This window comes from Labrus mixtus, chromosome 12, assembly GCF_963584025.1.
Source record: "Labrus mixtus chromosome 12, fLabMix1.1, whole genome shotgun sequence".
In the NCBI taxonomy this organism is placed as follows: domain Eukaryota; kingdom Metazoa; phylum Chordata; class Actinopteri; order Labriformes; family Labridae; genus Labrus; species Labrus mixtus.
In genome coordinates, this window is record NC_083623.1 from 23,765,555 (window position 1) to 23,790,209 (window position 24,655).

At 42.1% G+C, this 24,655-nt stretch overlaps 3 protein-coding genes across 6 annotated transcripts in view; 2 read left to right on the plus strand and 1 right to left on the minus strand.

Annotated features, from left to right (window-relative positions):
- Positions 1 to 1,278, plus strand: part of LOC132985329 (gamma-aminobutyric acid receptor subunit rho-2-like) — a 36,232-nt gene extending 34,954 nt beyond the window's left edge. The window contains exons 8-9 of the mRNA XM_061052662.1: positions 412 to 620; positions 713 to 1,278. Coding sequence (XP_060908645.1) covers positions 412 to 620; positions 713 to 1,030 — 527 coding nt within the window. The 3' untranslated portion in view covers positions 1,031 to 1,278. The remainder of the gene's footprint in view (positions 1 to 411; positions 621 to 712) is intronic.
- Positions 1,279 to 10,581: 9,303 nt separating this feature from the next.
- Positions 10,582 to 24,655, plus strand: part of lyrm2 (LYR motif containing 2) — an 85,320-nt gene continuing 71,246 nt past the window's right edge. Inside the window, exons 1-3 of the mRNA XM_061051400.1 lie at positions 10,582 to 10,687; positions 11,464 to 11,604; positions 12,994 to 13,937. Coding sequence (XP_060907383.1) covers positions 10,643 to 10,687; positions 11,464 to 11,604; positions 12,994 to 13,074 — 267 coding nt within the window. The 5' untranslated portion in view covers positions 10,582 to 10,642 and the 3' untranslated portion in view covers positions 13,075 to 13,937. The remainder of the gene's footprint in view (positions 10,688 to 11,463; positions 11,605 to 12,993; positions 13,938 to 24,655) is intronic.
- ankrd6b (ankyrin repeat domain 6b) overlaps positions 13,358 to 24,655 on the minus strand; it is a 52,806-nt gene continuing 41,508 nt past the window's right edge. For 2 of the 4 annotated variants that reach the window (XM_061051311.1, XM_061051309.1), the window contains exons 9-16: positions 23,928 to 24,005; positions 23,710 to 23,814; positions 23,291 to 23,404; positions 22,993 to 23,154; positions 22,536 to 22,688; positions 21,662 to 21,775; positions 21,061 to 21,340; positions 13,358 to 18,140 (exon numbers count right to left, since the gene is read on the minus strand). In XM_061051311.1, coding sequence (XP_060907294.1) covers positions 17,545 to 18,140; positions 21,061 to 21,340; positions 21,662 to 21,775; positions 22,536 to 22,688; positions 22,993 to 23,154; positions 23,291 to 23,404; positions 23,710 to 23,814; positions 23,928 to 24,005 — 1,602 coding nt within the window. In that variant the 3' untranslated portion in view covers positions 13,358 to 17,544. Of the gene's footprint in view, positions 18,141 to 21,060; positions 21,344 to 21,661; positions 21,776 to 22,535; positions 22,689 to 22,992; positions 23,155 to 23,290; positions 23,405 to 23,709; positions 23,815 to 23,927; positions 24,006 to 24,655 lie in introns of all 4 variants that reach the window. The other 2 variants (XM_061051310.1, XM_061051308.1) reach the window with 1 other exon arrangement.

The window sequence follows — 24,655 nt, forward strand, 5'->3', positions numbered from 1 at the left end:
ACCATGCTCAGGCCCGGTTAGTCCTGGAGCAGTGTGAGTGCAGGCCAGCTGGGGAATGGGGAGGGGGGATAATAGTGCTCAAGCATGGTACTGGACAACTTTGCCTAGTTTGAGTGTGCCCTCGGAGAGAATGAAACAGACAGCCCAACATTTTGGGACATTTCAATAATTTTTGATAGCTAGCTAAGTAGTCAATAGAGGCAGAGTCAGGATTTGGTTAGCATAGCCTTGGCAGTTGTTGAACAGTTTCTTAACCACTCTTGAAAAGCTAGCAGTTCATCACGTTTCTATTTATTTTGTTCTACAAGTTCAGGAGCCTTTTGTGTACTGAACTCTGAGATCTCAGAGATGACGACATTATGAATCTTCACCGTATTGCGCAGGAATCTGAGTCTGTTCTCTGTGCTTCAGGTATAACCACGGTGCTCACCATGTCCACCATCATCACTGGAGTGAACGCCTCCATGCCCAGAGTCTCCTACATCAAAGCTGTGGACATTTACCTGTGGGTCAGTTTCGTCTTTGTCTTCCTGTCTGTGCTTGAATACGCTGCCGTCAACTACCTGACAACCATGAGAGACGGAAAAGACCGCAGGCTCAGAGAAAAAGCCAGGGAGCAGGTACGGAGACCATTTCAGAAAGAGCATGTATCTCCAAATACTGTTTTAAACTCTGTAATCAACATTGCATTCTTTTCTACCTTCTTGTCCAGTCGCAGACACTCCCCTGCACCTGCGGCATGTCCCACGCCAGGACCATGATGCTGGACGGGACGTACAGCGAGGCGGACGCAAACAGCCTGGCCGGGTACACGAGGGCCTCCATGGCAGCAGAGGATGCTTCAGAAAAACAGGAGCGCATGGTGGTGCATCTCTCCCTGGACAATGAGCCCACAGGGAACAAGCAGAAGAAGGGGATCCGCGGCTTCAGGATCATCCAGAACACCCATGCTATCGACACTTACTCTCGCATGATCTTCCCTGGATCCTACATCCTGTTTAACCTGATCTACTGGTGTGTGTACTGCTGAGCCTGTGCGGTTCAGCCTCAACTGGAATATCAGAGATGCCTGGCTGAATATCTCAAACTGACTCAGAGGTCAGCGCTGGACTGGGCCACATATGCAGCTTCCTTTTCCTTTACAGTCACAAGCTCGGATCCCCCACAGTCATATTAAACGACCTCTTGGGGCTGGTTGCACAAGTTGTAGGGCTCTATCGTTTGCCAGCACAAATGAACTTGCGCTACAGTGAGCGCTCAGGGGTGTGTTGCTTCTATCTTGAGAGGGCAGGAAACATAACTTTGAGATCCACTGATAATCAAGATCACAAATATTAATACGGACTGTCCAGTGCCCATTACACACATCTTAGAGAATAACACCAAAGATTCCAAATTTTTGATAATTTCTAATGTAATGAAATAAAACTTCAGTCCGCCATCGTCAAAATATTAGCGGCCAGATTGTGTGCCGCTTAGCTAGCAAATTGGCCAATCAGAATCAAGTATTCAAACCAGCTGTGTAATAAACATTTATAACAACTCTTTCAACCCAAATATCTGTTCATTGTCTGCAGGTTCTGCATTCATATGCAGATATCTGTCTATATTAATAAGAAGCAATGTTATGGAGCATTGGATCTCAACCTGTGGTCCAGGCACCCCTAGGGGGCGCCCTAAAGATCTCAGGATGGGCACGAGGCTGTGTGTGCTCTGAGGTTGTCAATAGTTAGATTTGCACATATCTTTCTTTTGGTCTGTTGCCTATTCTGGTGGAATTTTATCAATGAACACAATTACCATTTTGACGGCAACACATATTGCGCGGGAGGGGGGGCATACTGTCCTTGTATGGTTCTGACCTTGGCATACAAAGAGCAACGTGAGCCTGTTTTCTGGAAAATAACCTTTTTTTTTTTAATTGTTAACTCTTTTTTTAGATCTGTTTTGGTCTCAACCACGTCCTGAGACAAACATATGTCTCTTTAGCGTCCAAATATTCACCTTAGTTCACGCAGTCTGATGTGTTTCTGCCCGAGATTGTCAAGAAAAAGCTTTGAACAACTGCAGAACTTTAATGTCTATTAGAGGATGTTGGACTCATAGTTCTGAGCCACAGTCAAATCTTTGTGCAACCAGCCCCCTTTCGAGACTTTCCCTATAACACCACTCTTCTCTCCTCTGAAGCGCTCCATCTTCCTGATCAGACTGTCAGAGAAATACCAGCATAAATAACTTGGCTGCCTTAGCCTCTGTGACTTTTGCAGCTTTGGAGCAGAAAGTGTCCAGAGCAGATGGCTAATGAGGCAGTAAGTGAGCTAAATACCAGGCTTTCTTCCATTGACAACACTCTGACTACACTGACAACATTTCCCATTTAAGTGACAGTAAATGCTGCTGCCATGTGTTTCGACATGGCATTAACCAGACTGGATCAACTCGTGAAGTCAGGACTGAGTGGCATCTCATGGGCTTTAGAGCAGCAAACACCTCCGTAACTGAACAAAGTCTTTATCTACAGTATTTATGGGCCTGTTTCATTCACTGACGTCCTTTTAGTTAACATGAATTATTTATTTTTAGTGCAGCAATAGATCTATGTGCCATTATACCTTAAGTTGGCAAAGAAGCACGACACAGGGCTTGTACAGAACTGCTTGTTGCATGCTGCAGACGTGCAATACTAATTCTGTCTTGTTGTATATTTAATAGAAAGGACTTTCAAAAAACACGGAGAGCTTTGTCAGTGATGTAACCGCCTTAAGTGAACATGTTTTTATACTCCAACATGGTCTGATGGCTGTGCTTTTATTGTTTGTTCTTTTTTTTTCTCGCTGTTCTACTGCAAAGTATATATTTGGGATTTCTAAGCTGTGTTTCATCCAGCTTAGCATTTAATCACGTCAGTAAATAGTTAGCGTAAAAGCTACTCCAAGGCTGGACATGCTGTGATGACAAGTGCTTCAGTTTCACTCCACACTTCCGGTGTATGAGGCTGAAACAACAGAATCTCCATGTTTAAAGGAAATGTCCACATATTGGGGAATGAGTTGTTTGATGAGACGGCTTCGATCAACATGTCTGTGCATGCACTGCATGGAGCTGGAACAGATGACATGGTGTTACTTATGAAGCAGGGGGAAATGGCTATTCTAGCTCTAGCATGGTTAAAAAAACAAAACACCAAATTAGATCAAGTTGTTTTTCACATCTTATGGGCCCGACCGATAATTTTTGGGGCTGACATCAAAAATCCAAAACCAATAAATTGGCCGATATCTTTCTTCGATCTAAGTTCGATCTGTTGAGATAGATTGATAGATATAAATACACAAATTTATTGTGTTGATCCCTCAAATGAAGTTATCAAACACTTGTGGAAAAAATATATAATAAATACAAGATGGTCACTCAACTGGAAAATAACTGCGCATGTACGAGCCCTCTGCCCTCTGCTGGTAAAGATACCTGCTAGTGTAATATTATGATACTCAAATAAAATGCTTGACTGGTGAATAAATCTGGTAATATCGGTGCGTATCTGTGATAAAATTAGCTGATACCAATAGTCACTGGATATGATAATATCGGCCGATATTATCGACTGGCTGATTTATCGGTCGGGCTCTCATTCTAAACATGCACTGATAATAACATGAGGTTGTCCATTTTATATCATGTTATTCTTAAAGTGGGACATGATGTCTGTGTGGGAGGGGGGTGGGTCACTTTAATCAATTTGATCCAAAGCAATCACAGAGTAGTACCATATCCATTCTTAGACTGTCTGTGATTATATTGGTGAGTTATGTAGCTGGATAGTTATGACGTACAAGAAGGTTCCCCTAATTCTTTTTCAACCCTCCAAGCTCTGATTGGTTGAATGTTTGGAGGTATTAGTGACCGACCATGAATCACCCTATTTGACTAATCTGAGGTGATTCAGGGTCTGTAACCAGACTAAAGGCTAGCTATTTCCCCTCGCTAACATGCAAGCAGCACAGATATGAGAAGGCTCATTCTGCAAAATGTGAAATCCTCAAAAAGCCGAGGTCTCAGCGTGAACTAAAAATACTTCCAGACAACAACAATGGACTGTGGACTTATTTCAGCAAATATTTCAAGTCTCGATGTCACTTCTTCACGCAGTGTTTCATATCATTGTTGGGATGAATCAGACAAACGGATGGTTTCTCTGAAGAAACGCTCTCAGATCCATCAGCTTCCAATCAAACATCACTTCTACCTTCTACTCCAGGAAATGTTCAGAATGTAATGCTTTCAGAGCACATTTCATAAATAAAGTCTTTCTTTCACACATGTTTCTGCTTCCTGGTTTACTCCTTTCAAAAAACAACACATGGATTCAAGGTTTATGTGTTCAGCGATTGCTAAGAAGTAGCTCCACTGAAAACATTCATAACTTCCAAGAATAATGTATCAGACACAATCTTCCCGTGTGACGCACATCCGTCTTTAATCCTGATTTTTCAGAGCACTCCGGGCACTTCTAATCCCCAAATAGACAAACCACGTCGGATTTGCCCGTGCTACCACCACTTAGAACCACAGCAGAGCAGGAAGGAAGGATCCCACATTCATGTTTTCTCTGATGTTTATTAATGCAGCCGCTGAAAGTAACACACAGACTCACGCTCTCTTATTTTTGGCTGTTTGGAGCCGCCGGCTGATTCTTTAGGACTTCCTGTCCTAAAAGGACGACTGTGCTGAGGATCGTAACATGTTGTGTCTGGGAAACCTAAATAAGCATTTACACAAATTTCTTTGAAAAGGGCTCAAAAAAAGGATGCACGATATGAATGGTTTCATAAATCCAAGTGTTTTTGTACACGTGTGTGTGTGCGCGCGTGTGTGTGTGCGCGTGCATTTGTGTGCGTGCGTGTGTGTGTGTATAAAGCTGGCGGCTCTGGGGAGTTTGGTCGGATTTAACAGGAAGTAAAAGGATCTGATATGAACTGAGAGTGACCCAGATGTGGGGTTTTCGGGCTCTTTCTGTTTTTATGTATCTGTTCAGTAGACATGAACTAATGTCTGGGTTACAGGAGGGAAAGAACACTCTATTTAAATACTATGATCCAGACCGTCATCAACAAGGAAACTGTGGGATGGACTTATCTTGAAATTGCTTTCCCATATTTAGAAATATCTACAGAACACGAGGGAAAGGTTTTTATAATCTGTACGTGGTGTAAATAGAATATATCATAAATAACAATACTGGGATGGGTTGAGCTGTTTGTTGATTAACAATTTGTTTTTTAATCAATCAAACTTGATTGATATAGCATCTTTCAGACTCAAGTGCTTCACTAGTGAGCGGATAAGTGATAGAAAAAAGACCTGATGTTAAAAAATGATTTAGATAATAATGCTGGCTACACAATCAAAGTTTTAAGGTGATTCAAGGCTTGATCAAAGAGCAATCTCCAGTGTTGAAAAATGAAGTCAATGCTGAAGTGCAAAAATCTGCAGTTCAATCGAGTGTCCACCATAGACTGTAAATATAAATGGACAAAGCCTGAGTGACGTCACCCATCTGTTACTGCAGCGGGCTCCGGAGGCTCATCAGCAGCAGCCGCCATGCTGGAAATCCTGTCTCAGCCTAACTCTCAAACAACCGCAAAAATTATAATATGATCAAGTGTCCTGCTCTCTGTGGAACAGATAAAAGAGAAGAACCAGAGGATCTGAGGAGCCGTCCTGGTTCATAAATGAAGACTAATGTTGTATTTTAAATTGCGCCAGTATAGATTTTTTTAACCTGCAGCAGTGAAACTTACTTTAACAGCTGCAACCGAACCTTTAGGGGCAAAAGAACCCGATTAAATGATTGTTTCAAATAAAATATTCAAACCCAGGCAGCCAGCTCTGAGGACAACAGCCTCTGTACAAGGGCTGCGCAAACTAACCACTAGCTCACCGGCGCCCCCCAGAAACACTTTTTATGTCATTCACTTCAAAGCCACCAGACTCCATTGACAAAAACAACGATTTTACCTCACTGAACACAGGACTGGCTGTGTCTACCTGCTGGTCCTCAATCAGGAGAGATTTAAGTAAGAGTTTACAATTATTTATTTAACAGTAGATACATTTGCAATGTCTTTGGCGATGTCATGATGACTTCATGCACTCAGAGGGGTAGGGTAGTAATATAACCAGTCTTCCTGCTTGAACGTACGTTGAGCTCCATGAGTGAAGACAAAACTACCCTCACTGATCTGACCCTTTAAACTAGATGGATTAATTTTGGGTCTTCATAAATAATTGAACAAAGAGTACAATCTACACCGGTTTCTTTTGTACACTGTCTGCAGATAACAGTTTAACTGGCCACATGTATAATGACTGATTGATGACACATGTAACCAATCAGATCACACATAAAAACTCCAGCGACGTCCTCACTGACCAATCTTCTCTGGAGGTATCGTCTTACAGTTTTGAAGTAAAAGATTTATTTTAAGGAAAGTTTATATAGTTTTGAAAGCAGTATTTGGTTTTGCAGGAGATTTAAGTTGTTGTGTCTTTCGTTTCATGTTTTTGATTTTTGTGTGTTTGTGGAGTTTTGACAAACAGGGCCCGACTTTCATGAACTGTGTTTATGCAATAGTGAAAAACTGTACTGGCAGTTCAGTTGATACATTAACAATCAAGACTGTAGGACGTCAACATGAAACATGGAAAAAGTTTCCTTTAGGCTGTAACCAATCTGCAGATATAAAGATAAAAGCTCTGTAACATCTTTGCATATTTCTGAGCATGCTCAAACACTCTCATACCCAGCTGTTCGGCTCAGATGTTCCTCGCAGCGTCTCAGACAAATGATGAAGCTAATGGAGCACGCTGAGAAGAAGCCTGACGTTATTTAACAGGATGACACTTCAATTATGGGTCCAGTCCAAGAGTCCGCTCTGCTCACAGCTGGGGTTTGTATGTGAGGAAGACAAACTGCCAGATCTGAGAACGAGCCGCTTTGAAGAAAAATCCAGACCCACTGCTGCTCAGCTCTGCAGAGACACTTCCTCCCGTGGCCTCTGAGCTTTGATGACGTCCGCGTTCTCTGTCCTCACTCGCTCTGAAAACGGCTTCTGTTCTGGCCTGCGGACCAATCACAGCTTGATGTGCTGGCTCAGTACTTTAGTCGTTACTGAACTTCCCTTAATGTCCTGTTTCTTCATGAGGTTGGTTTCTTTAATTTGGTCATTAGTCGAGTCACACTTTGCTGTTTCAATAAAAAGAAGTTTGATGATTTAAAGGATATAAGAAGCAGCAGAGACTGGCTTATAAATACAAAGTTACATTCTCTGTGTTAAGACTGTTTTGTCCTCAAAGAACATGAGACGCAATTCAAGTTTAGAAACGCCAGCGAGTGGACCTCCTCTTAAATCCAATCTGTGAGTGTTTTTGAGTCTTAAAGGCATTGGAAAAGTAGTGTTTTGATCAGTTAGGGTCCAAACCAGGACCACGGTTTGAAGGTCTCGTCTTGTCTCGTCTTGGAATTGAAAGCATTTTTACTCAGCCTTGTCTCTGCCTCAAACTCAGTGGACTCCGGATTTTGAATCAAGACCGGTCAAAACCACCACTGATAGGTTATTTGTCCATTTTATCACTGTGATTAGAAGAAAAACGCCACTTTCTAAAAGAAAGAAATAACTTCAATTTATTTGTAGTTAGATTTTTATCCCCCGGTTAACTTCCCATTGGTACGGTCTAAGTGAGTGTCATGACTGCTGCACACAAGATTATGATTTGACTCAGCCTCGACCCCTAAATGTCTTGGTCTTGTCTTGGTCTCGGAGCCCTCTGGTCTTGGGTATGTCCTGCTCTCGCTTAGTGTGTTCTTGACTACAACACTAGTATTCTGTATGATTCCAGCTTTGGTCACCAAACCCGATAAAAACATTGTGACCTGACTCAGCAAACTGTGGGGAATCAAGTAAATTGAGAGAATTGCGCCGTTTGATTATGACTCAAATCAAAGTGGCTGGCTGTGAAATATGGTGATTGTAAAGTACGAAAACAGGGCTATTGGTTTAAGAATGTTAAAGCCATAACATTCAAATCCTCCAGGAGGCAGCGTCTTATTCACTTATTGTGGGACATGTAGTGAAAGTGCTTTGAGAGGTCAGAGACCTAAATATAAAGTATTTTTAGGCACAGTCCATTTACCATATACATTTATTTAAAGGTGTAATGCGTGACTTTCAGAGTAGTTCAGAGTTTTCTTTTTTTTTTTTTAACTTAACAAGCATTTCAGGTCTTTTTTTTGTTTTTAATATCTCAAAATAAGATGTTTATCTTGACTGAAATTACATCTTTCTGAACAGAAATGAGACAAATACATTGCTACAGTTTGAGTTTTTGTAGTGTGGCCCCCATGTTTAAGTTTGTCTGTTTTATTTACCCCTTCATCGATCAATTATCAATCGTTTTGACTGAAGGTTTGTTCAAAAGTCATCGACAAGGAGTCAGTGGACGGTCAGAGAAAAATCAAATAGAACGTAAAAATCAGAGACCAGCTTTAAAAATAACAAAAAGTAAAAGACGACTCCACCTGTTATTATGATGATCACTAAGTCGTTTTATCCTACTGACTGACAGTGTGGAAACTACATCACAATACATGGATTTGTATGTACAGCCATAGCGTGTATAAAACATAAATGTTCACTGAAGCTCAACTCATGAAACATGTGGACAGAAGATCACCGAGGGGTCAGAGGAGATCAGCTCAGCGGACGTACTCACTGACCCTCTGATGTGTCCGTCTGCTGACACCTGCTGGTGTTCATGAGTTTACAGAACAACTTGTAGTTTAGTGTCTTGCCCAAGGACACATGGGACATGATGCTGCATTAGCTGGGGATCGAACCCCCAATCTTCCGCTTTATAGACAACTGACTTTAATCCACAGCTCTAAACATGAAGATTGTTTCATAATCAATCTAAAATAAAATTAGATTAATCCAATACTTTCCTCAAACATAAGATTAGAACACTTTCAGGTCATGTATTCTTCCTTTACCTCCTGATGATTAAACCCTGGAACAAAGATCTGTGATAGCAGAGAGTAAACAAAGAGTGTATGTTAGAGTACGATGCAGAAATAGATTTCTGTAACATTATGCAGACAGTCTGCGTGCTCGAGTGTGTGTTGCCCCGTCACACACAAAGCATTATGGGGGGGGGGGGGGGGGGGGGGGGGGCGGAATCTGTCACTCTGCATCAAACATCCAATCATTTAGTGCTGAATGAGCAGAAAGTCTGCAGAGGAGGAGACGCAGAGAGAGAAGCAATCTAAACAAACATCAGTGAGAGGTTTCCAACAGGAATCATCCAACATGTCAAATGATTTGTTTCTGGATGGAAACTGTTATAAATAATCTGAGTCTGAGAAGATTCCAGTTTTAAACAACCAACTTTTTCACCTGCATGAAGGTTGATCACATGAACCAATCATAGGATACGAGGTGGACACTTCAGAGGCATGCAAAACATTTTGTAGTTGTTGTTTTGATTTAGAAAAAAGTGCTAAAAATATAATTTCTATCTCAAGTTGTTTGGTTAAATAAAATAATAATTACAGAATAGAAAATAAACTTTCAGAAGAATCAAATGACTTAAACAACTGATAGTCTCTGCCCACGACATCAGCACACAATCAACTAACTATGATCATTATATCATGTCATTTTCTTTCATTTAATTTCTCCCCAGTTTCTATTTCACTTTTTTACATAATGTTTTCATGTAAAACATATAATAATTTCCCCCCAGAATATTTCTACTTTTCTTACAACTTCCAATCATTACTGCAAAGTAAATACAAGCAATACATGAAGGTTAGTGATGGATAAAAAGATTAAGAGCAAATAGATGAAAGAAAGGAAAATATCAAATTAATAAGCACCGAAAAAGATGACCACTTAAAAAACGACTCCAGTGGTCTGAAATGTTGTTATTCACTGTTCTCACCACAAGATGGCACCATGTCCATCCAAGTTAATTTATTGGAAAAGCTTCTTGAATCCACTCTTCATTCAGTGTGAGATCAACACACCGTTTGAGTACAGTATTATAGCCTCATGGATATTCAAGGGAACTATCAGCAAGAAGTACATTTACTTATAGCATTACCATTGTAGTATAAGTTGTACTATATGCTGATTCAACATTTGTCTACCTGCATACAGCTCTGTTACATTTGTCTCTTGCTGTTAGTCCGGTCACTGTCCACTTATTATTTAGTCTACTTTTTCTATTTTGTATTTTAATTCTATCCTGCACTGCCTTTGCGGCTCCTTATTTTTGCCTTAATGCCACAGCTCTGTGATTTAAAATGACCCCCCGGGGCAAATAACGTTGTTTAATTGAAATGAGTTATAGGCCTAGTAGAAAATTATATTTGTTAAATTAACTCAGCAGATTAAAATGTAGGCCTATCTGCAAAACATCCCCTTTTATGAGCTCCTGTGTTGCTTTTGGCTGGTTTCTGTGCAGCCTGCTGTCCTCCGCTCCACCAGGGGGAGACAAAACTCTGCTCAGCGGATACAACGTCATCACAACATCCGGGTCTGCAGTTCGCTGTCACACAAGTTGTAACAACAATCTGACAGAGATGACGATTTCAAGGTTACCAACCGCAGCGCTTTCTTTAAAACAGGTAAATAGTCACACCTGTTGAAGAAAATTCATTATTAGTAAGAATTGGAAAGATTCACGGACTATACTTATAAAGCAGCTAGCTGTGATAGCTTAGTAGCTGTTGCGCTGTCTGTCAAATGGGCTGCCGGTGTTATGATTAAAAGAGTGACCGTGTTAAGAGGTGTCCCAATAAAACAGAAATGTGGTTTTTGAGGTGGATTAGATTAAGGATACGGTGATGGAGGGTTTTCTTGAGCTGAAATGAAATCAGACATTTCCTGCGTGGATTTTGCACTCTGATAAATGTACTGTAACAGATGCATAATGTAATCAAATGAAATGGGTTGGAGATTGGGTTAATGGGTGTTGCTTATACTCATTTTGGACATGATGAAAATGACATCAGCAGCTCAGTTTGCAGGGACTGGAGGGTCGCAGGTTCAAGTCAGGGTTTTGGACCAAAGTTTGGAAATTGGGCTAGTTTCTGGAAATGGAGAGGTGCCAACAGACCCTTCAGCAAGGTAACAAAAGTCGGACATCTCTCAACCAGAAGGTTGGGGGTTCAATACCCAAATCCTGCAACCACATGTCCTATGTGTACTTGGGCAAGACACTGAATCCCAAGTAGCTACTGCTGCTTCATTGGAGGCATATAACTGTGTATGAACGTGTGCATGTGTGTAGCATATCTCACAAAGTCAGTGATGGAGTGAAGTCTCAATTTCCCTCTGGATTGATAAAATAAAATATCAATAAAGATAATGTGCTGTGATAGTAAACTATGTATTCTGTCAGTTCTTACAGAGACAGAGGATCCTGGGGATTTACAGAAACATGCTGAAAACCATCCGGCAGGTTCCAAGCGAGGGAGACAGGAAGTACCTGCGAGACTGGGCCAGAGACGAGTTCAAGAGGAATAAGAGCGCTACCAACCCGGTAAAGAGAGAGTCTGAACGTGTTCGCCTTTACATTTAATACGTCAAATAGAACTGCTCTGTAAGTGAATAGATGATGTTGATGATGAAGAGACGGGACACATCCCTCTCATGAAGCCACCAGAATCCATTGACATTGATCTTATCTTTGAGAACACATGAGTTGATGATTTGTTGCTACCTTGATCAGGTAGTTTATTTTTGAAATTGTGTGTTTTTCACAAATAATATGTTTTATCTAAACTTAAAATGTAAAACACAAAAGTATCTAACACCAGAACAAGCTGGTTGTAAACAAGCAACGTGCATGTTCAGTGACGTAAAGTAACTTCTTTTGTTCAGGGAGTCTGGTGGCTTTAGAAAATGGCTGAACAATATATCAGATGCGATGTGAGCGTGTGCGTTAGTCACAGCCCAGGATGTGCGATATCAATCATGTGACCTGAGGCACGTCAGGCTGCCTCTTCTCTATTGTTTGATGCAAACAGAAAATGCCCGTTTTCTCGTTTCCATTCCAGTCTGATATCACCCTCGGCTGTTACAGAACTGACCGACTGTTTCTCCTGCATGTAAACTGTAGACATACAGTCACAAGCGGCATAAAGCTCGAGGGTGATGCGTGAGGTGGATTCAAAATGAGAGTCCATGTAAACGCTATATCCCATATTGCGTTCATAATATGGTCAAACTGGGATACAGCTTATAACAGGGATACTTAAGCCCATGTGAACGCTGAAACAAAAAATACACTTACCAGTAACAGAGGACGTCTGTAGCAGAGGGACGTCCTCTTCCACCATGGCTTCCAACACGTCCTTCACCGTTGCAGAGTTCAGGGCCCCGGTCAGCTGGCACACCGGTGTTATGCAGAGAGATGCATCCCTGTCACTAATGGCATACAACTCCCGGAATTGTTTTAAAATGGTATCATTCAGGTCATAACTCAGGTATGTGATAACAGCGATTCTGGAGCTCATAAACATTAACAGGTCTGTCCCTGAGGTGGTCACAACACATTTTTGCGTGCTTCTATTTTGGTCACGATAACCCTGCCCTCAGTCCCTGATGTAAGCGGTACTTTCTCTTAGACCAGCCAGGACTTGGTGCTACTCTTGAACTGATTTTTTTATCTGGCCCTGAGCCAGTTCTTTTGGCTTTCGAAACACAAAGAACTGGTGCTAGCTTAGGCACTGGGTCTGAACCAGTTCTGGAACTGGCTTAGTGGAAAAGGGGCTTCATTGAAGGCTCCAGAAAAACCTCATAAATGAACCCTCAGTTCTAAATCTCTGTGTATGACGGACATGTGCAAACGCTCTTCATACACAGGGTTCATTTATGAGGTAGATCATCGTCTGCTCTGATCTTTTGTTTTCCCTCGTTATTCTTTCAGGATGCCATCCGAATGATGGTGTCACAAGCCAACAACCACCTGGAGGAGCTGCAGAAGTCTTTGGCGCTGGCCAGGAGTTAAATCTTGTTCACTGCTTCAGATTGAAGACTACTTTGGATCTGCACTCTGTGAAGACCATCAAGCGTTTGATGGAAACTTCTGAATCCTGTCTTTGCCTGGACGCTCTCTGAAGGACGGATTAATGGAACTGATGCGTAGGCATCGTTCCGTAAAACCGTCTGTGCTGCTGCTCATCGTGTTCAGAAGAACTCATGAACCTGAGGCCGACTGAGCCTCACTTCTGACTGTGCTGTGTGTCATATGTGTTGTGTGTATTAAACAGGAAGTCATGAAATCACAGACAGAAGTAGAAAGATCATTTAATTAATACAAAATATGTTTTCAGAGTGCATTATTCATATCAACATTAATTCATGAAAAACGAACCAACTAACATCAAACTACAGAGCCACAGAGCACCAACTTTGGACCGTTGTGCAGGTTTATCAAAGGTTAACATAATCTCCTGCCTGGTTAGGTAGTAAAAGTTAAAAAACACAATTTAAGAGAGTATTACATTTCAAATAATGCCACAAACCTGCCCATGCATTCGTCTAATAAAACGTAGGTCTAGGGAGCTGTGGCTCTGCAGTTAGATTTTGTTGAGCTGAACAGACGGTCACTACACCAAACACACAGCAGACGAGAATACTGCAACACAACTCTGAGCTTTCTTCATGCAACAGCTTCAAACACAATCCATCTTTATGTTACAACGATCATGTACAGGCAGACAAAGACCAGCAGAGGTTAAATGTAGTTAGCTGTTCAGGATCAGGAGAGGGGTTAGTTTGTGTTGAAGAGCGCTGCAACTAATGATTCTTTTTCAGTACTGATTTAAAGGTCACATATTCTCCTTTCCAACCAGTTTAAATAAATCTCAAGTGTCTTGTTCTAAATCCACTCTGATCCTGTATTTGATCATGTCTATAAACCCCTCTATTTCAGCCCTGCTCAGAACAGGCTGTTTCTGTGTCTGTACCTTTAAATATGTAAATGAGCTGTGTCTGACCACGCCCCCTCTCTGGAAAGGGATGTGGCTTGTGCTTTCTTGCACCATGCCTGATTGTTTACAGTGAGAAGGCAGACTCAGAGGACAGAACAAACACCTAGCTGTGGGAGTGTCACCCACCTGGGGGAGGGGTTACTGTCCTTTGTGATGTCACAAAGGGAACATCTCCAAACAGCCTGTTTAAGCACACATTTTCTGAAAAGTGGAGCAGGCAAAAGATGGAGGATGGACTTTTCTCATCATTGGGGGGTTTGTAGACAGACTAGAGACACATATAAGTGTTTGAAAAACATGGTGAAGTGTGTTCTATGTAATATGTGACCTTTAATATGTTCCTGATTTCATAACTGAAGACAGAAAATTCACAAACCATCACTTTAGAGAAACATGCAAGGGAGGAATAATGATCTCTGAAGTAGCTGCTGATGATTCTTTGTCAAGAGGGAGGATACGTTCTTTAATCGACAGGACATATAGAGTTTGATGCTGTTTGAAAGTTTCTTGTTTATCCAAATCTAAAGAGTCTGGAGTGTGCCACAGAAATAAATATAAACTTTCACAGTGTTCACAGTCGTGTCTTTGTGCAACCAAGAAGTGTCAAAAGTATTTTTATTATAAAATGTCCATATTAGTAGAAATGAAGAAAAAGCAGATTTCCCTCACTTTTAAACATCCATCCATCATCTATATCGCTTTTCCTGTTCACGGTCGCAGGAAGCTGGAGCCGATCCCAGCATTGATTGGGTGAGAGGTGGGGGTACACCCTGGACTGTTCACCAGCCAATCACAGGGCTGACATATAAAGACGGACAACCAGCAACACTCACATTCACACATAATGAGGATGTAGAATCACCAATCAACATAACTAGTCTGTGTTTGGAGTGTGGGAGGAGGCAGGAGTACCTGGAGGGAACCCTCAACACTCCTTTGGTGTTAAAGCCTCTGCAGGGTGGCTCAGTGTAACATCAGGGTGTATGAAATGAACAAACTACAGTGTACTGGTGAGAAGAAGAAGCGTGTTGCATACACAAAATCTGCTCAGTTTTTCTGAATTAACAAGAAAATCATCCAAGAATGACAAGTTATAAAGAATAAAAGCATAACAATATGGTTCTTTTTTGTGGATCCACCTACTCACTTGTTAAACTGACACATTGTAAAAGTCTTCATATATAGATTGGGCACACTCCAGCCTCAAAATACACATTATATCATGCAGCACAATGAACACTTTATACATATATAATTCATATATATATATATATATATATATATATATATATATATATATATATATATAGTGGTGGTGGTGGTGGTGCATACTGTGTTCTTTCAGCCCGTCATAAATAGGCAGTGGGTTGTTCATTGAAGTCACAGGTCTGATTCCAGCATGCACTGATAAACACAAAGCTTATTACACTGTTAGTCCTCCATTCAGACCGCTCTCACTTTCTTCAGATCATCTCAAACTCGTTAAAGTTAAAGACGCTAGAGTTGTTAATATTCTCGTGACGCACAGAGTCCATCTTTTCAATGGCACATGAGATCAATATCTAGCTTTCAGTCTACTGGTTTATTTACAACACACAGTGCACAAGAGCTGCCTTATTACTATAAAACTGTATGTACACATCTCAATTCACCTGTGCAGTGTTACCATGACTACCGACAGGATGGTGTTTTGAAGATGGAGCTTTGTTTAGGCATCTGTTGACTGAATATAAAAAAAGAGTAGGAAGCTTCCTGAAGTCTGATTGTACAGACGTCAATGAAATGATGAAATGTTCGCAGTTGATTTCTTCCTTCAGGAAACATTTTCCTGATGACATCATGGTCTCAATCTTTAGTTTCAAGTCCTTTTCAATACAGCAGGATGTTCGTTCAGTAAGTTATGGTCCCATTTAGAGTTAAAGAGACCAGAGAGCAGGGGGTGCTTATGGGCGGGGCTACCTGTGATTTTAAGAAGCTACCAGGGAAACCAGAAAAATGACTTGTTCAGTGATTGGTAGAACTAAAGACACTCTGTGGAGTTTGGGATATTTTCTTCTTTTAGCTCAAAGAATGGTTTTACCTGCAGAAATATGAATCACAATTAATATCAGTTATTTAAAGTAGTGATGCACCTGTCTAAGTGCAACCCCTCGCTCCTCTCCAGGTTCATCATCTCTTCAAATCACTCCCTCCAAGCTACAAGAAGCAAGATGGCATTAAGACGCTTCAGTAAGTGACATCATGGTGGCTACGTCCACTGCTTATACAGTCTTTGGCTGTCATCCTGTGGCCATAATCCTCTGATGTGAAGTCTGGGTTTGGAAGCTCAAATGCTTTCATCGAGTTGTGTTGGTGTAACCCGGGTTTAATGTCTATATTTCCCGATTCCACCAGTAACTAAAAGGACAAATCTGGGGGGACATCTGGCCAAGTCCTGGTTAAACAAATGAATATCTCATGACTTACTGACAGCTAAACGTAAGCGTTCAGCCAATTCCTCGTAATATAATCATTAGATCAAAAAAATGTTTTCAGGGCCCCCCAATGTTCCTGGAGGAGGTGGGGGGGGGGGGGGTATATGCATATATGTTGCTCACAGCTGTGCACTAACACTGAATATAACTTAACCAAACACTAGAATCAGAACAACACAAAAGAAGACAACAGCCTTTGATTACATGTTATGATGGCGATTAATCGCTGAATTTCAATAATTAATCGCATGTTTGAAATTCCATTATTCTGCATTTAAAAAACTGTTTGTGTTAGGCTTTTATTTTGAAATGTTGTACTGTCTTAAGCTGAGGGTACTGTCCTTCCTGTTTGATTACAGAATCCCTTTTATTTTTAGTTATTGATTCAAGCAGTTTATCCTCGTGTTCAGAATAGAAGAGGCACGCACCTCCTCTCAACTCAGGCTCTCATTGGCTCATATCTGGCTTTTCTGTCATATTACTCACAAAGGGGTTCCTTTAGCCAAGAAAGCTTTGCACACTAACGAGCTGTTGTTTAAGAGTGGCTAATAGGTTATCAAATATGTCCTTAAACTTGAAAAATGTCCCTCCAGATTTACATTTTTCATCGTCATTCACCGTTATTTTTACTTTTATTGGATAGGACGGCTGAAGAGAGACAGGAAATGTTGGGAGGAGAGAGTTGGAGATGACATGCAGGAAAGGGGCGGGGTCAGATTCAAACCCACAGACACTTAGACCAGGACTGTAGCCTTGGTACATGCAGTGCGCAACATAACAGCTCGGCTATCTGGCAGCCCCAGTCTTTTCAGTTTGTTATCTATGTGTTAGCATCAAATGGTTATATTCTGATCTATTTCTTTTTACAACTTGTATATCAGTTTCACATTTTTTATAATTTGAGCTTCCAAACTGTCAGTAGATAAGAAAAAGGAAAACTAGTGGATGTGGGAATATCATTACACACATGGTGTTTACCAGTTTCCATGGTAACATCATATGAGCTGTGTGTTAGCAGTCATCGTGTCTGTTTGTCCTCAGCATGCGCAGCTCGTCCTCCAGGTAGGTGATCCTCTCGATCAGAGCGGCTCTGTCAGCCTCCGCTCTCTGATTGGCCTGCCAGCGAGCCTCCTGCACCTTCCTCTCGTACCAGCGCTCCATCTGCGTCGACACCGCCTCGAAGAAGTACTGTGTCACCTCCAACGCGTGCATGTTGTCCTTCTCCTGGGCAAAGGAGGGCTCGCCGGGCTGCTGCTCTCCAAACACCTCCAGAGTCCGCACCCCGGCAGCCCCCCTGGACTTAGTCCTGCCCTGGGAGTGCTTCCTGTGGTGCTTCCCTTTGTCCCGCCCTCGCTCCTTGTCTCTGACCCCGGCTTCAGTCCTGCTGCTGCAGCGCCGCTCTGTGGCCGGAGACAGGCTGCTGGCTCTGTGAATCCTGCCCCCCGTCGTCTGGTTCTCCATCACGTCCACATCCTTCAGGTCCAGGTTCTTCCTCTGAGCCTCTGCACAGATCACTGAGCGCTCTTTAGGTCGGACCACCTGGACAGAAGACAGCGGGGTCTTTGCTGCAGGAGAGGCGACCTCTGCACCAGGAGTCTTATTCACATCTGTGAAATGTACAAAAGAGATTCAATGAGCACAACTGAGTTATTATTGAAGAACGTCTCACCTACTTTTTAAACATATTTTGGAGACTAAATGACTAATAGGTTTTTTGTGCACCTCTACCTTGATTGCATCCCTCTACGTTACAGAAATATCGTGTATGAACTGAACTAAAACAGTGTAACACCATAGAAACACAAGAACACAAACTAACAACCAGACGAGTCAAAGGTAGACCAGCAACTCCCCCAGTTCTGCAAGGGGACATTATTGTTTTTGACAATGCAGTCTGGTGGTTTGGAGAGACTGATGATACAGTTTATAGTTTAAAGAAATCATCTTCAGACATCTTCACTGAGACTTATTTACATCAGGTAATTTTACAAGACAGATTCACTGAGCCCACTTGATTAAAGATGAAGAGTAATTACAGTACTTTAGAAACTAAGCCTATTTGGAAGTTTAAAAAAAACTAATGTTACAAGGATATTTTGTGTACCACTGCCTTGGTCATATAGCTGGTTTGTTTAAACACTAACTGAAGCAGAGTGAGACAATCAGCTCTTGTGTTCTACAAGGTAAAATAACAGTAAAATACCAAAGTTACACATTTGCATACACAGACACACAGAGAACTGTTTCATGCAGGGCTAGATAAGCAACTTCCATGTCCTACAACCTCAAATGTCCGGTTTTTGTAAATGGATTTTGGTGGCTTAGCAGAGAGTGAAGCAACAGCTGTTTCTGATATTAAAAAAAATAATCTCCCTCTTTAAAAAATAAGCTTTATCTCTGTAGGGATCGTTTCTTTGATTAAGAGTTTGAAATTGTCACTTAGAAGAACGATCTGAGCCTGACAGGGACAAAAAACTTTTACCTAACATACTTTGATCAGATGATTTGCCTCAAACTGTCTTGAAGTCAGAATAGCAGAACGTTTTGTGCTTTGTCTCTATTTACCCCAAAATATAAATAAAACACAGGTCTAAAAATAAAAATACATGAATGACCCTTTAAATCTACTCTGTTTGGTAGTTTTCAATATATTCTTGAAAAACTAGATCAAGTCAAGCGAAGGTTTCTTTACTGTCATTTCAACCATAAAGAACAAGTACACAGAGAAATTAGATTTGGTTTGTTAAGGTCTGTGATGCTACAGGAGAGGTAGTTTATAATATATAAAGAGGTAACAACACATGTTAGAAGAAGAAGAAGATATCCTTTATCCTTTAGAAATTCATTTTTACACTCTGTTATTGAACATGCTACACACATATAGGCTGAAATACACACACATGCACAAACAGGATCCTATGGACATACACTAATGGAGAGGTTTCAGAGTGAGGGGGCTGCCCACAGCAACCACTCCTGAGCAGTTGAGGACTCAGTGCTTTGCTTAAGGGCAATTTGGCAGTGCACAGGAAGTGAGCTGGCACCTCTACAGGAACCAGACCAACTTCCAGGACTTGGTCCTACACCAGGACTTGAGCCGGCGACCCTCTGGTTTCTAACCCAAGTCCCTACAGACTGAGCTACCCCTACCATTCTGTAGGGACTTGGTCCATATTACTAGATGTGGTGCAAAAGAAACAGCTGAAGTGGTATTAAAGTGACACAGACAGATCCGTCATGTCTGATCTACCTGTACTTGTGTAGCTAATATCAGCAGTATGCACCGTACACCACATGCATACATTGCCATTAATAGACCTGAATCCTTTATCATTCTGCTCTAATGGAGAAAACTATTAGTATTTCTCCAAAGCAGCTATGATTGTTTTGAGTGCTGCTGAGCCACGGATGCAGCACCTTGATTTTATGGAACATTATGAGCATTAAACTTCTAAATCAAGGACAGAACAAAGCATGTCAATGACATCATATAATCTTAAAGGTTTTTATTTGTATAGTAATGATAGGGATATTTAAAAAAAATTATAACAAGCAGATGACAAAAGGGTGAAAGGCTTTCATTGGCTGCTTATTTTTACACGGTCTACTTCCTGCTTTTAATACAGTATAACTCTGCATCTTTAATTTCCTTCTTGGCAAACGGAGTCACATCTTCAGTGATTTTGTGTTTTTTCTCCAGCAGCGAATTGGTTCTTTCCCAAAACGTCTCGACAGAGGAACTTAGACTCATGAAATGTTAATCACATCCTCCTGAAGAACAAATCATCCTCACAGGGTTTCACTTAAAGCGTCTTTTCTCTCCACAAAACAAACCCTGACAACAGTGCAGCGCTTGTTTCATTTCTCTCATTTACTCTTAAAGTCATATGTATCGTATGTAGCCTATTGGAACGTGTGCACACACAGTTAAGTCCAGCTCTATGAGGCCGTTTAATTGGAGTAATGTCCTTGTCCCACTCTACACACACTGACGGATAATCGTTTATTGGCAATAAAATATCTGACTCCGCTAAGTTACCTGGAGATATCATATACCCCCTTTCAGCTAGTACTATTCACCCTTCTTCCAGTTGATCTTGCTAACATGCTAGCAAGTTAGCAGACAGCAATGTGGTGTCGAAAGGGTTAAAACATGAACAACTTCACAGCTTTGTACATTTCATACATGCTCTACACTTCACTTTTGGTTCAAATGCGATGCAAGTTATCCTTCTAGCTAACGGTGATATATCTGAATGCAGACCACAACGAGACTACACTCATGCTACACACTTTTGCAGTTGGACTTCGGGGTCAAAGCCTGGCGCGGGGGCTGTGGAGCATGCTCAGAACGCCTAGTCCAGTTTGGGCCCGATTGTGGTGTATACATGCCAGAGTTTATCCATCTGCATTATTCAACTCAGTACCATTTGAGTCGGGCTAACATGTTAACATGCATCAAAACTCAAAACTAACAATCAACAAAGACCTGAGGCCTCTCTGCGAGCGTCTCACCGCAGCTGTTACCTGGAGAACTCTCCACATGGACCACAAAGTAGTGGTTGTTCGCGCCGCTCTCTGCCACGCTGGCCTCCCCCCAGCTGGAGTCCGGGTGGACGGGGCTGCTGTGGAGCTCCAGGCACTGTGAGCCGGGTGGCAGCACGGTGAGGCCGGCTCCCTCTGCCTCGTTTAGGCCCTCGGTCACGGAGGAGGAGCGCTGCAGCCTGGCGGGGTCTCCGGTGAAGCGGACCTCCATGTTCTGCAGTTTGGACAGACACCAGCTCTTCAGCTCGCTGACCAGGGACGCCTGCTTAAAGGCCACAAACACCACACACAGATTCCAGTCTTTATTACTTCAAGTCAAACTAATGTCGCCCTGCTACAGAAGATGTTGTTACTTATGGAGCCCCTAAGCGAACATGCATCCATATATTTATTTATTTTATTCATTATTATTTTATTACTTTCCCGTGATAAGCAGTAATTTCTGGTTGTGTTCAGAAGGGGGGCAAATGTACATGCAGTACAGACTGCATACCTTTACTTGATCTGATGTAATAGACAACAGTACAGTAACTTGTCTGTAAACATGCAGTCTGTGTCCACGTCGAGTTCTGCTAGTTGTTACCTGTCTCTTCTCTGCCTCCTGCCTCTCCTGCAGAGCTCGCTGCTCGATCCTCTGCACACACTCGCTCCTCTCTGCAGACACTCGCTCCACCGTCATCTTATCTAGAGCTCGGATCTGAGCGTGAAAAAAAAAAAGCACACGGATCAGGAGAGCGGGCAGAAACAATAAAGCAAAGATAAGCCTTTGTTTGGTTCATGGTGAAAAAACACTGAAACACACTGAAAGTATTTTTCTTGAATAGTAGCCAAAACCTCATCAGCACCCAGTTTTTATTCAGTAAACTGTAGAAAAACATGTCATTGTCCTCTTTAACTTCCCATGATCCTCTCCTGTAGTTACCTTAGGGCCTTCATACCTGATTGTGTTGATATGCATTCCTGCATTTGTCCACGTCTGTATTTTGCCATGCAGCAGTGACACTCAGCAACAACAGCTGTTTGAGAAGATTTCATCTGACACACTGAACTGCACTGAGAGTTTTAAATCTGTGTGTTACCTGCTGTGTGTGTGTGTGTGTGTGTGTGTGTGTGTGTGTGTGTGTGTGTGTAACCTGCTGTGTGTGTGTGTGTGTGTGTGTGTGTGTGTGTGTGTGTGTAACCTGCTGTGTGTGTGTGTGCGTGTGTGTGTGTGTGTGTGTGTAACCTGCTGTGTGTGTGTGTGCGTGTGTGTGTGTGTGTGTGTGTAACCTGCTGTGTGTGTGTGTGCGTGTGTGTGTGTGTGTGTGTAACCTGCTGTGTGTGTGTGTTACCTGCAGTGTGTGTTACCTGCTGTGTGTGTGTGTTACCTGCAGTGTGTGTTTGTTACCTGCAGTGTGTGTGTGTGTGTGTGTGTGTGTGTGTGTGTGTGTGTGTGTGTGTGTGTGTGTGTGTGTTACCTGGTGCTTGTTCTTGCGGTCCAGCTGTCCCATCTTGCTGTTCATCAGGTCTTGGACTGTGTGGATCTCGGTCTTCATCTCCTCCTTGGTGGCCTCCAGCTGATTCTCCAGTTTATTGATGAGAGGTTCACAGCGACAGCCGTTCAGAGGAGCCTGAAACACAACACTGATTCTGTTGAGCTCCAAAGGCAAATATTCTCATTATAGCGCCACATAGCGGACTTCTTCCACTTCTTCATTGTTCTTTTACAGGAGTCATGGGCAGTCCTCCTGAAATGATCTAGAAATGTTCAGAAGTGCATACGGCTAGGACTCATAAAGAGACTATCATTTACTAAATGAACGTCATGTTGTATTGAAGAAGGCCTAAAACTATAAAAGTGGGACCATAAATGAATTAGGAAAATATGAACTGAGATTAAAAAAGTACACAAAGCTTCCAGGACTCATATCTCACCTGCATGATCTTTCCGTCCTTGCTGCGGTACAGTGTGTACAGCTGGTAGGCTTTGTAGTTGTGAGGAGGGATGCATGCAGCTCCTCTCAGTTTGTCTTTCCTCTTGTTAAAACTTTCACCGTGCCGGGTATCTCTGCGGCGGAGGGGGTCGGACAGCGACGGCTGAAACATCAACAGCAGGAAAGGTGAGTCACTCTCACATCTCTACTCCACCTGCTCAGAACTTTCACAAGAGCTCTTCCCTCCAGACAACATTTTATGTGATAATGTTTCTTTGATGGGGACGTCAGGGATTCACCTTTTCTTTCTGCTTCCTGCTCTTCCCCTGCCTGGTGTTTGACTCGGTCACCTCTGCGTGTTTGCAGGCGGCGCGGTCGCTGCTCTGCGTGTCCTCTGCAGCAGACGCGCTGTCCTGCAGGGAGCAAGAGGAAGGAAAGGTTTGGTAGAGCAGGAAATGTTTAGACACTTGGGTACTCAACATTTAAAATGCATGGACAACAACATTTTCAATTCAAAAGCATTACCAATTCCCTGCAGTTCCCTCTTCCACCATGAACCTACCATCAAGTACTGTACGCTTTCTTTAATCCCTTGATATCATCTAGTGGACCTTGAAATACTCTAGCCTGAGTTTTTGTGTAAGTGTTTTGTTGCTGCACTAGTTAACCAAAGTATGAATGATCTGCAGTCACACCATCAGATACATTTTATTTTTACCTTGCAGGGCAGCATCTCGTCTCTGGGCACCGACTGAGCTCGACCCTCCGCCTTCAGCTTGTCCCTCCTCTTCCTCACACTCCTGCCTCGCAGAAAACTCTGCACCTGAACACACACACACACACACACACACACACACAGAGGAGGAAGTCACAACTGGAACAACCTTTGTTTTATATGCTGTATGTAGAGATGACAAGCGGAGTTAGTGGTCTTACCTGGGGGGCTTTAGTGAGGAGAAGAGCAACATCCGGGTTGTTGTGCTCTCTGGCCTGGTCCAGAGCTGTCTGAGCTGCCTGCAGAAACACACGCACACACACACAGTCAAAGAGATCATAGAATAACCATAAATCCTCAAATAGTGGTTAAAGTTTGTTCCCAGGAGCTTCAGATGGGTGGACGAGCCTTTATTAAAAAATTCAATTCAGTCAGACAACTCACGTTAGTTTTCTTTTAAATATTTATTACTTCATAGTTTGTGTTCGGGCGTCTAGGCTCTAACCTCATCAATCCTCACAGTTTGAATGATGGGATGATATCTTAAACTCCCAGTCGGAGCCTACAGGTGGATGCTGGGGGGGAGGGGGGGCTGTTGGGGCTGAAAACACTTTATCACTTTATTCTAGAAGCTGCAACCCAAACAGTGACCAGAATCTGATCTCTGACCCATTGTGTATTTTATTTGTGATGTTTTTTAATGTAAATATTTAATATTTAGTCATAATCGTTGAACAAGGGGTTAAGTTAATCAGAGATAACCTGTCAAACACTTCTTTATTCTGCTCTTGACAACTGTTGATTTATTAACAAGGTCAACGAGATCTCGGCAGAGATCCCATTTATTTATCGAAGGCCAAAAGTCTATAAATCATATTTAGTATATTTGTTTGTTTTTTGTGGCTCAATGTTTGTTTCACTGTTGTCTGTCTATTATTTCATCTTCCAC